The sequence below is a fragment of the Armigeres subalbatus genome, unplaced genomic scaffold (genome assembly GCF_024139115.2).
Source record: "Armigeres subalbatus isolate Guangzhou_Male unplaced genomic scaffold, GZ_Asu_2 Contig731, whole genome shotgun sequence".
Classification (NCBI taxonomy): Eukaryota; Metazoa; Arthropoda; class Insecta; order Diptera; family Culicidae; genus Armigeres; species Armigeres subalbatus.
The window spans coordinates 9,442-21,556 of NW_026943514.1; the positions used below are offsets into that span (position 1 = coordinate 9,442).

The following is a 12,115-nucleotide window of genomic DNA, read 5'->3' on the forward strand; positions in this document are numbered from 1 at the left end:
TCGGTAAGCTTCAAGCCGTATTATCCTCAAATTTAATCTCGGATTTTCTTTTAATACTCCGATTTCGGAGTATTAAGTTAATCCGAGATTTTCTGTTAGTACGCAGCCAAATCTTAACTTGCTCTCACTAACACATATGTATGTAGAGCAAACGTCACTTTTCGTGTTTGTTTTCAATCTGGGTCGTCTTTTTGCGCAATCAACCTACAAGTTTTCAAAGATTTCGCAAAAATCCGCTTGCATATAGGAGAAAGTGAAATAAAAAAGTGGCAAAGAATGCGTAAGTAGGTATTAAAAATAGGAAACGTCGAAATTATTTATAATTTTGTTTTTTCATATCTCTCGTTACAGTTTGTTTGCCTTTCGCAATGACATTGAGGCCAAAAGCACTTGAACGCATTTGCCGGCAGCTTTGGACTGAGACCGAGACCAAGACTGTTGTATGTGGTTCGTGGCCGGGGCAAAGAACAACGGTTTTCCAAAGCCCCCTGCCCTCGCCGTACAGAGTAGTAGATTGTTGGACAAACCGTATGCCATTTTAGTTAGTGTGTTTGCGTTCAGTGGTGCCACCAGCTTCAGATCGGCCCACTTGCCCAGTTCGATGTGTAGGACGGAATCGCCACACCCGCCCCAACTACTCCACTCGTCGGCGCCCCGCTGCATGTGGACATCTTCTGGGATGTCCGAGGCAAAGAAGAAATGCTCCGTATGGTGGGTAACAATCATTTTGGTTTTTACGTCCGCGATAGATTCTCGAAATTTTTGGATTAGTAACGGTAACTAGATTGTGGCCACGCTACCCGTGCACCCGATCAGAACGTTATTGTTATTGTTTTTGCTTCAATAGTTCAAAATTCACTTGTTTCACTTCACCAAATCATTCACTTGTCATTTATTCTTGGCATCATCCTCCAGACCGGCAAATCCCAGCTTGGAGAACTCCTCCTTGGCCATCAAATTGTTCTCCATACGGCACCTTCCTGTCAGAAGGCGGAGTTATCGTCGTCGGACCGCAAGCAACGCATGTAGTGCAGCATCAGCTTTTTGTATTGGCGTTCGTGGTCCAGTGGAAATTGCTTTTCTCCGGAGCGGTTGGAATGAGTTTTTCCTGCCCAAAGTCATTGACGTCATCGCGAGCTTCAGTGGTTAGCACTCATGGGGTCTTAATTAACAAATTAATGAATGTAGAAAACTTAAATCCGAATATTAAAATATTGCGCTAATGCGCTAAATTTATACACAAAATCTAATAAAATACAACAAAAACCCATTTCAATGTGTTTATGAAACAGTTTTTGAATAAAAGAATAAAAAATGAAAATTGTATGTTTAATACTATGAATCCTATGAAATCACAGATGAAAGTCTGGGGAAATTCTATTGATTTTTTTTAAATACGGATTGTAGTGAATCCGTGTGAAATTTATGGGGAATCCTTAGTAGAATTAGAAAGAATCCTTGAGGGAATTCCGGATAACTCAAGTGAGTTATTTTTGGATAATAGCTGGAAATTTTGGAAAAAATTTTCGGGCATTCTATGGAATTCCTTTGGGATTTCTATGGAATTCAGATGGAAATGCGTGGGAATTCATAAAAATCCGAATTCTAGTAAAACCGTTGGAATTTTTTTTTGGAATTTGTGTTAATATTCTTGGGTATCTATGAGAGGATTCCGTATAATGTATATGAAATTATGGGGGAAATCTTGACTGTACCCTACACTACTTATAAGAAATTATTGAGTATTCCAAAGAATTCGGAGGAATTTGATCAGGAGGAGTGATTTCTGGGGAATTCCCTCTAGAATTCATTGGGAAATTCTATCAGAAATTCCACAAGTTTTTTTTTCGTCAACAGGAAGTCAACCAAGAATTCTACCGAGAACTCCTTTAAAAAATCCACCAGAAGTTCGTTCAGGATTTCGACCAGTAGCCTTACTACGGATTCCACCAGGAACTCCTCCTTGATTTCCAAACCTCCAAAAGGAATTCCTGGAGGAACTCCAGTAGAAATTCCTGGAGGTACTCAAGGAGGACTTCCTTGCGAAACGAAAGCAGGATTTCCTAGTGAAGCTACAGCTCCTTGAGGAATTCCTGGAGGAGCTGAAAGAGAAATTCTTGGATAATCTCCTAGAGACCTAGATAAACTTCCGGAAGAATTCCTTGAAGAACTCAAGGAGGAATCCCTGGAGATACTTAGGGATGAGTTCCTGGAAGAACTTTTAGAAAAGAGCTTTTCCTATTATTCCTCCAGGGATTCAACCTGAAGTGTATCCAAAATTATCTCCTAGACTAACACCAGGAATGTCTATTGGAGCTCCCTCAGTTCTTCCAGAAATTCTCCAAGAAGTTCATCCAGGAGTTTAAACAAGATTTTTTCCATAAGTTCCTCCTACCATTTCTCCAGGAATTTCTCTTAGCGTTCCGCTAGGAATTCCTCCTGGAGTTAAGGCCGGCGAACAATGTATCCGGTCCGAATTGTGGATGAGTTTGCGGTTTGTGCTAAATTTGATCCGGAAATATTTAGGATACCTGAAGGAGTTTGAAAAAACAGTTTTTTGCCTATGGAAGTTAATTAAACAACTCGATTAGTAATTAAATCATAATTAATAATTAATTGATAATTAATTATGAATTATTCAGAGATTCACAGGAATATTTGATTTTGTTTGTTACTTAAAATTCTCGATAATTTCTGGAAATTCATTATAAATTTTATTAAAGGGAAATTACTTGGGGTTCCTTAGGCGGTTTTGTGTAGATATCAGTATATTATTTGGGATATTGCTGGGCAGTTTATTCCTCCTCCTGGAATTTCTTTGGAAGTTCCTCCGGAAATTCCTTTGGAAGTTCCTCCGGAAATTCCTTTGGAATTTCCTCCGGGAATTCTTTAGGAAGTTCATCCGGGAATTCTTTCGGAAGTTCCTCCGAGAATTCCTTCGGAAGTTGCTCCGGGAATTCCTTCGGAAGTTCCTCCGAGAATTCCTTCGGAAATTCCTCCGGGTGTTCTTTCGGCATTTCCTCCGGGAAATTTTTCTGAAGTTCCTCCAGGAAGTACTTCAGAAGTTCCTACAGGAAGTCCTTCGGAAGCTCCTCCGAGAATTCCTTCAGAAATTCTTCGGGGAATTCCTTCGGAAGTTTCTGCGGGAATTCCTATGGAAGTTCCTGCGGAAATTTCTGCGGGAATTCCTTCGGAAGTTCCTGTGGGAATTCCTTCGGTAGCTCCTGTGGGAATTCCTTCGGAAGTTCCTTTGAGAATTCCTGCAAGAATTCCTTCGGAAGCTCCTGCGGGAATTCCTTCGGAAGTTCCTGCGGGAATTCCTTCTGAAGTTCCTGCGAGAATTTCTTCGGAAGTTCCTCCGGGAATTCCTTCGGAAGTTCCTCCGGAAATTCCTTCGGAAGTTCCGCCGTGAATTCCTGCGAACCTTCCTCCAGGAATTCCTTCGGAAGTTCCTCTGGGAATTCCTTCGAGAGTTTCTCCGGGAAATCCTTCGGAAGTTCCTCTGGGAATTCCTTCGGAAGTTCCTCCGGGAATTCCTTCGGAAGTTCCTCCGGGAATTCCTTCGGAAGTTCCTCCGGGAATTCCTTCGGAAGTTCCTCCGGGATTTCCTTCGGAAGTTCCTCCGGGAATTCCTTCGGAGGTTCTTCAGGGATTTCTTTCGGAAGTTCCTCCGGGAATTCTTTCGGAAGTTCCTCCGGGAATTCTTTCGGTAGTTCCTTTCGGGAATTCCTTCGGAAGTTCCTGCGGGAATTCCTTCGGAAGTTCCTGCGGGAATTCCTTCGGAAGTTCCTGCGGGAATTCCTTCGGAAGTTCCTGTGGGAATTCCTTCGGAAGTTCCTGCGGGAATTCCTTCGGAAGTTCCTGCGGGAATTCCTTCGGAAGTTCCTGCGGGAATTCCTTCGGAAGTTCCTCCGGGAATTCCTTCGGAAGTTCCTCCGGGAATTCCTTCGGAAGTTCCTCCGGGAATTCCTTCGGAAGTTCCTCCGGGAATTCCTTCGGAAGTTCCTCCGGGAATTCCTTCGGAAGTTCCTCCGGGAATTCCTTCGGAAATTCCTCCGGGTGTTCTTTCGGAACTACCTCCGAAAAATCCTTTGGAAGTTCTTCCAGGAAGTCCTTCGGAATTTCCTACAGGAAGTCCATCGGAAGTTCCTCCGAGAATTCCTTCAGAAATTCCTTCAGAAGTTCCTCCGGGAATTCCTTCCGAAGTTCCTCCGGGAATTCCTTTGGAAGTTCCTCCGGGAATTCCTTCGAAACTTCCTCCGTGAATTCCTTCGGATATTCCTCTTGGAATTCTTTCGGAAGTTTCTCCGGGAATTCCATCGGAAGTTACTCCAGGAGGAATTTCTGGAGGAACTTCCGGAGGAATTCCTGGAGGAACTTCCTGAGGAATTCCTGGAGGAACTTCCTGAGGAATTCCTGGAGGAACTTCCTGAGGAATTCCTGGAGGAACTTCCTGAGGAGTTCCTGGAGGAAATTCCAGAGGATTTCCTGGAGGAACATCCCGAGGAATTCCTGGAGGAACTTCCGGAGGAATTTCTGGAGGAACTTCCGGAGGAATTCCTAGATGAACTCCCGGGGGAATTCCTGAAGGAACTTCCGCAGGAGGAACTTGCGGAGGAATTCCTGGAGGAACTTCCGGAGGAATTTCTGGAGGAGTTCCTGGAGGAACTTCCGGAGGAATTCCTGGAGGAAATTCCGAATAAATTTTCGGAGGAACTTCCAAAGAAATTCCTGGAGGAACTTCCGAAGGAATTCCCGGAGGAACTTCTAAAGAAATTATCGAAGGAACTGGAATTTCTTTCGAAGTTCCTCCGGGAATTCCTTCGGAAGTTTCTCCAGGAAGTCCTCCGGAAATTTCTTCAGGAATTCCTCCGGAAGTTCTTCCGGGAATTTCCCCGGAAGTTCCTCCAGGAATTCCTCCGGAAGTTTCTCCAGGAAGTCCTCCGGAAATTTCTTCAGGAATTCCTCCGGAAGTTCTTCCGGGAATTTCCCCGGAAGTTCCTCCAGGAATTCCTCCAGAAGTTCCTCCAGGAATTTCTCCGGAAGTTCCTCCAGGAATTCCTCCGGAAGTTCCTAAAGAAATTGCTCCTAAAGTTCCTCCAGTAATTGCTCCGGAAGTTCCTCCAGGAATTCCTCCGGAAGTTCCTCCGGAAGTTCCTCAAGGAATTCTTCCGGAAGTTCCTCCGGAAGTTCCTCCAGGAATTCCTCCGGAAGTTCCTCCGGAAGTTCCTCCAGGAATTCCTCCAGAAGTTCCTCCAGGAATTCCTCCGGAAGTTCCTCCAGGAATTCCTCCGGAAGTTCCTCCAGGAATTCCTCCGGAAGTTCCTCCAGGAATTCCTCCGGAAGTTCCTCCAGGAATTCCTCCGGAAGTTCCTCCAGGAATTCCTCCGGAAGTTCCTCCAGGAATTCCTCCGGAAGTTCCTCCAGGAATTCCTCCGGAAGTTCCTCCAGGAATTCCTCCGGAAGTTCCTCCAGGAATTCCTCCGGAAGTTCCTCCAGGAATTCCTCCGGAAGTTCCTCCAGGAATTCCTCCGGAAGTTCCTCCAGGAATTCCTCCAGAAGTTCCTCCAGGAATTCCTCCGGAAGTTCCTCCAGGAATCCCTCCTGAAGTTCCTCCAGGAATTCCTCCGGAAGTTCCTCCAGGAATTCCTCCGGAAGTTCCTCCAGGAATTCCTCCGGAAGTTCCTCCAGGAATTCCTCCGGAAGTTCCTCCAGGAATTCCTCCGGAAGTTCCTCCAGGAATTCCTCCGGAAGTTCCTCCAGGAATTCCTCCGGAAGTTCCTCCAGGAATTCCTCCGGAAGTTCCTCCAGGAATTCCTCCGGAAGTTCCTCCAGGAATTCCTCCGGAAGTTCCTCCAGGAATTCCTCCGGAAGTTCCTCCAGGAATTCCTCCGGAAGTTCCTCCAGGAATTCCTCCGGAAGTTCCTCCAGGAATTCCTCCAGGAATTCCTGCGGAAGTTCCTCCAGGAATTCCTCCGGAAGTTCCTCCAGGAATTCCTCCGGAAGTTCCTCCAGGAATTCCTCCGGAAGTTCCTCCAGGAATTCCTCCGGAAGTTCCTCCAGGAATTCCTCCGGAAGTTCCTCCAGGAATTCCTCCGGAAGTTCCTCCAGGAATTCCTCCGGAAGTTCCTCCAGGAATTCCTCCGGAAGTTCCTCCAGGAATTCCTCCGGAAGTTCCTCCAGGAATTCCTCCGGAAGTTCCTCCAGGAATTCCTCCGGAAGTTCCTCCAGGAATTCCTCCGGAAGTTCCTCCAGGAATTCCTCCGGAAGTTCCTCCAGGAAGTCCTCCGGAAGTTCCTTCAGGAATTCCTCCGGAAGTTCCTTCAGGAATTCCTCCGGAAGTTTCTCCAGGAATTCCTCCGCAAGTTTCTCCAGGAATTCCTCCGGAAGTTCCTCCAGGAATTCCTCCGAAAGTTCCTCCAGGAATTCCTCCGAAAGTTCCTCCAGGAATTCCTCCGGAAGTTCCTCCGGAAGTTCCTCCAGGAATTCCTCCGGAAGTTCCTCCAGGAATTCCTCTGGAAGTTCCTCCAGGAATTCCTCCGGAAGTTCCTCCAGGAATTTCTCCGGAAGTTCCTCCAGGAATTCCTCCGGAAGTTCCTCCAGGAATTCCTCCCGAAGATCCTCCAGGAATTCCTCCGGAAGATCCTCCAGGAAGTCCTCCGGAAGTTCCTTCAGGAATTCCTCCGGAAGTTCCTCCAGGAATTCCTCCGGAAGTTCCTCCAGGAATTCCTCCGGAAGTTCCTCCAGGAATTCCTCCGGAAGTTCCTCCAGGAATCCCTCCGGAAGTTCTTCCAGGAATCCCTCCGGAAGTTCTTCCAGGAATCCCTCCGGAAGTTCCTCCGGAAGTTCCTCCAGGAATTACTAAGGAAGTTCCTCCAGGAATTCCTCCGGAAGTTCCTCCAGGAATTCCTCCGGAAGTTCCTCCAGGAATTCCTCCGGAAATTCCTCCAGGAATTTTTCCGGAAGTTCCTCCGAAAGTTCCTCCAGGAATTTCTAGGTAAGTTCCACTAGAAATTCTTCCGAAAGGTTTTTTTTTTCAAGATTTTCTGGAGGAATTTTTGAATTCAATATCGAAGAGATTCGTGAAAGATTTTTTGGAATTTTCGAAGGAACTTCTTGGGAAGGTTCAGAAGGAACTCCTGAAGGGATTTCTGGAAGAATCTTTGGAGAAGCTCCTTTAGGGGTTCTTACGGAAGTGCCCCAGGAATTCCTCCTCCGGGAAATCCTTTAGGAATTCCTCCGGAAGTTCCTTCAGGAGTTTTTCTGGAAGTTCCTTCACCACTTTCCCTGGAAGTTCCTCCAGCAATTCCTTCGGCAGGTCCTTCAACAATTCCTCCTAAAGTTTCTTTAGGAATTCATCACGAAATTCCCCCAGGAATTTCTCCGGAAGTTCCACCAGGAATTTCTCCGGAAGTTCCACCAGGAATTTCTCCGGAAGTTCCACCAGGGATTCTTCTGGAAGTTCTTTCAGAAATTCCTCTGGCAGCTCCTCCAGGAATTCCTCCAGAAGTTCCTTCAAAAATTTCTCCAGAAGTTTCTCCAGGATTTCCTCCGAAAGTTCCTGCATTAGTTCCTCCGGAACTTCCTCCCGTAGTTCCTCCGAGTATTCCTTCATAAAGTTCCTCCAGGAATTCCTCCGGAAATATTCTTCTTCCCCTGGGAATTTCGCCGGAAGTTTTTCCAGGCATTACTTCGAGAATTCCTCCTCCTTACAAATTTCCTTGGGAATCCCTTCTTGAGTATCTTCGTGATTTCCTGCAAAAATTTCTTCGAGGAATCTTCTAGGAATTTCTCCATGCATTTCTCTAGGAGTTTATCCATGTATTCTTCCAAAAACCCCTCCACGTGCTCCTTGGGGAATCCCGGATGAATTCGTGGAGAAAATCCCGAAGAAATTCTGGACGACTTTTTAGAAGAAGAAATCTCGTAGAAATAACTGGAGAGAATTCCGAAAAAAAATCCTGGATCTCCTATTTTTGTCTTGAAGGAATTTCTGAAAAAATTTCTTCAAAACATTCTGGACGATTAGTTGGAGAAAATCCCAAAGGAATTCGTGGAGTTCTCGAAAATACTTTTGAAAGAATGGCTGAAGAATATCTCGAAGGATTTCATGGAGGAATTCTCCAAGGAATTCCTGGAGCAATTGCTCTAGAAATTCATGGAGGAATTTCAGATAGAGTTTCTGAATGAAATCTCGAAGAAATTCGTGGAAGAATTCCTGGATTTTTTTGGAGAAATTCCGAAAAAAAAACTCCTGAAGGAGTTTTCAGAAGAATCTCTGGAGAAAGTTATGGAGAAATTCCTAGAGGATTTTTGTAAAGAATTTCTGGATGAAAATCTCGAAGGAATTCTCGGAAGAATTCCTTGATGAATCTCCGAACTCTAATTACTGTAAGAATTCACAAAGGAATACCAGGACGAATCCGCGAAAGATTTTTTGAAGAAATTCCCGGTGGAATTCCCTGAAGAAATCTCGGAGGAATTACTGTTGGAAGTCCCAAGGAATTGCCCGAAGGAATTCCTGGAAAGTTCCCTGAAGAGCTGCTGGGAAAATTCCTTAAGTTATATCTGGTAGGAAAACCTGGAGGAAATCTCAAAGAAATTCACGGTGGAGTTCTCGAAAGAAATTTTGAAGGAATGTCTTAAGGATATCTCAAAGGAATTCATGTAGGAATTCTCGGAGGAATTCCTGCAAGTTTTTCTGAATTAAATATCGAATATTAAATACCGAATTTCTGAATTAAATATCGAAGAGATTCGTAAAAGATTTGCTAGAGTTTTCGGAGGAACTTCTCAAGAAAATTTCGAAGAAACTCGTGGAGCGGTTTCTGGAAGAATCCCTGGAGAAACTCCTGTAGGAAACCCTGGAGAAATTCATGAAGGAATCCCTAAAAGATTTCTGTAAGATATTTCAGGAGGAAATCTTGAAGGAATTCTTTGCGGAATTGCTATAGCAATATACTATAGTGGAATTCTCGGTGGAATTCCTGGTGAATTCATGGAGGAGTACCTAGAAGAATTCTCGAAGGAGTTCGTGGAGGAACTCTCGAAGGATTTTTCGTAGGAATGTCTGAAGGATGACTAGGAAACGCGTCGGAAATCCCTTTGGGATTCCTGCTGGTATTTCTCTTGAAATTTCTCATGGAATGCATTCTAGAATTCATCCAAGAATACTTCCAGGCATGTACTTCGGAATTCTTCCAGAAAGCTCATCAGGAGTTCCCGAGGATCTTGTTTTTTAAAATAATCTTTGAACTCCTTTGGAAATTTCCCAAATAATTTATTCGGGAATTCCTTTGTGAATTTTTCCTTGAACTGTTTGCCGTACGATTCTGGGAAGAAGGGATTCCTGGAGTACTTCCAGGAGTAATTTCTGGAGCAATTACTCCCATTTAAAAAAAAAAGCTTGAACTTACCGGGGATTCTTGGAAGAATTTCAGAAAAAAAAGATTGGAACAATTCCTTTGAACACAAAGAAAAACAGATGCATAATCGAGGGAATTTGTCAATAAATGCATAAAGGAGTTAGCTGGAGCAGCATTCAAGCAAAACTCTAAAAAACTGTCTATGTAGAGCCCTGGATGGACATTTTTGAGAAATTCCTTGTGTTCATGAATTAGTTACAGGAAATTGTGAGGAAATTCTAAAGAAATTTCCGAAGAAACCGCTAGAACTCCCGATGCAAATACCAGAGTAGTTTGTTCAGGAAGTTCTTCAAAAATCTCCGTAGCTCCTGAAGGATTTACTTTTAGAATATTCAAATTTTTATTTTTTAACATCTTTTGAAGCAATACCTGGAGGATTTCCTCAAGCAAGTTCTAGAATAGTCGGAGCAGTATTCGCAGGAATCTTCAAAGCAATACACGAACTAATCCTTGTATGAATTCATACGAAACCGCACAAAGGAATTCTTAAAGATTTGTGGGAGAATATTTTAACTTTGATTCCAGAAGAATCAAATAGGAATTTACTTAATAATTACTTGAACACTTCCCGATGAATCACTGAAGGATTTCACGAAATATTCCCAGAAATTCTGTAGAAAACAATCCTGATGCAAGTATCGGTGGAGTTCCCAAAATAATTCACGCAATTTAACGTTCCTTCTGGGTGGCTTCAAGAATTTCAACCAAGATCCTCAGTGCAACGGCAAAGGTGGGTCGATGTATCCTTGCAAGCGATATTTTTTTCGCTCGCTTTTGCCTCACTAGCAACTAATTATTTAGTAGGTATCTAATTCAATTTGAATCAAAGAATTTTAACGATGTATCATTACGGATCCGCGATAAATATCTCCTAATTAAATCATTTTAATTTGAGCGAAACACGGAATCAGGGATGCCAGATACATTTTTTATAAGTCTGTATCAATCTCAGCAAAATGTCTGTATTTGTCTGTATAGAGACAATTATTGAAAAACAGTGCACTTTTGAAAACGTAGAATATCGAAGTTACAATAATCAAAAAGTCATTGTAATACTTAATCGAGTCAAGTACGAAATACTGAAGACAAGTAAGCTTTGCGCTTTCGAACAAAATACCTTTGGCTTCCTAACGGAATCTTTTAAGACTTCGCAATCCCAAAAGGATATCCCTTATACAAAATGAGAAAAAAAAATTCGACTCCATTCGGTATTCCAATAGTATTCCTCTTGAAAGTCTAGAAGCAATCCGTTCGAAAGTAAAGTCCAAAATAATTTCGTTCAGCAGCCCAATAAGGTTCCGTTAGGAAACCCAAAAGAACTCTATTTTGGAAGCCTATAAGAATTTCGTTTAGAAATATAGAAGAATTCCTTCCAGAATCCCAAATCATTTCGTTCGGAAACCCAGAGAAATGACTCATTTGGATTTACCAACCGAGATTTATTTTTGGTTTTCTGAACGAAGCTTTTTTTCGTAGCTTTATTAAAATGATTTTTAAGTTCAGTACAAAGTTCAACACTTAAAGAAGAACTGAACGGAGCTCTTCTTAGCTTTCGGAAAGAACTCTTCTGGGTTTTTTTTAAGCGATTCCTTTTGCAGTTCCGAGCTAAATCCTTTCAAGGCTTCGATAGGAAATCGCTCAAGTATTCTAACGGGAATCCCTTGTTCAAAAGCAGAAAAAGATTCCGTTCAGAAGCCCAGAACGCTCCAATCGAAAGTCTAGAAGTATTTATTTGGAAAGTCCAGAAGAATTCCGTTCGGAAGACCAAAAGTATTCCATTCGTGATTCAAGAAAGATTATGTTCAGATTCCCATCAGAATTCCGTTGGAAGATTCCTTTCGTAAACCCAAAAGAATTTCGTTCGAAAATTTGAAGAGATTCCGTTAGTAAACCCAGGAGGATTACGTTCGGAAGTTCACATAATTCTGTACAGAAATCCGTACGAATGGATGTCTTTTGGGCACCGTAATGGAATTCTTTTTGGGCTTCTGAAAGGGATCATTTTGTGTTTCAGAATGGATGAATTTTGGATTTCTGAATGGAATCTTTTTAGGTTTCACAAAGGAATTAAAGAATCTATCCGTTTGAAATTCTAAAAGGATTCTTTTTGACACCCAGAAGGAATCCCGTTCAGAAGCCTAAAAGGCTCCGCTCGGAACTACAAAATGTTACCGTTTGGAAACTTTATAAAAATCCTTACGAAATCCCATAACAATTTTGTTTGGAAACCCAAAATGGTTTAACTGGATAGCCCAACAGGATTCTGTATGGCCGCCCAAATTTTTCGAAAACTGAATGTCTGTAAAAGTCTGTAACTTTAATCAAAAGTCTGTATAATGTCTGTAATCTGTATGATGTCTGTATGCAAAACCAAATGTCTGTATAAATACAGACATGTCTGTATGTCTGGCATCCCTGCACGGAATATAAACAAAATAAAAGTTATCATTGATTATTCATGTTCTATCATTCTCATACGCACACTATCTTACCACACTACAGAACGGAAAGTGGCTGCGTGCTTAATACGAGTTTGATGCTTACCGAACGAGGTATTAAATTTAAACTCGGATTTTCTGAAATCCGTATTAAATCTAGTATTATCCTCGTTGGTGCTTACCGCCATTAGAGTGATTAATGCATCTCATAATTAATTGCCTATTAAAAGGCTCCGTCTGCGGTTATTGCTT

General features: G+C 42.8%; 1 protein-coding gene across 1 annotated transcript; it reads right to left on the bottom strand.

The window, feature by feature from the left end:
- Positions 1–330: 330 nt before the first annotated feature.
- On the bottom strand, positions 331–726 carry LOC134204590 (uncharacterized). The gene has a single exon (XM_062679393.1). The coding sequence runs from the start codon at positions 724–726 to the stop codon at positions 346–348; it is 381 nt and encodes a 126-aa protein (XP_062535377.1). The 3' UTR covers positions 331–345.
- Positions 727–12,115: the final 11,389 nt, after the last annotated feature.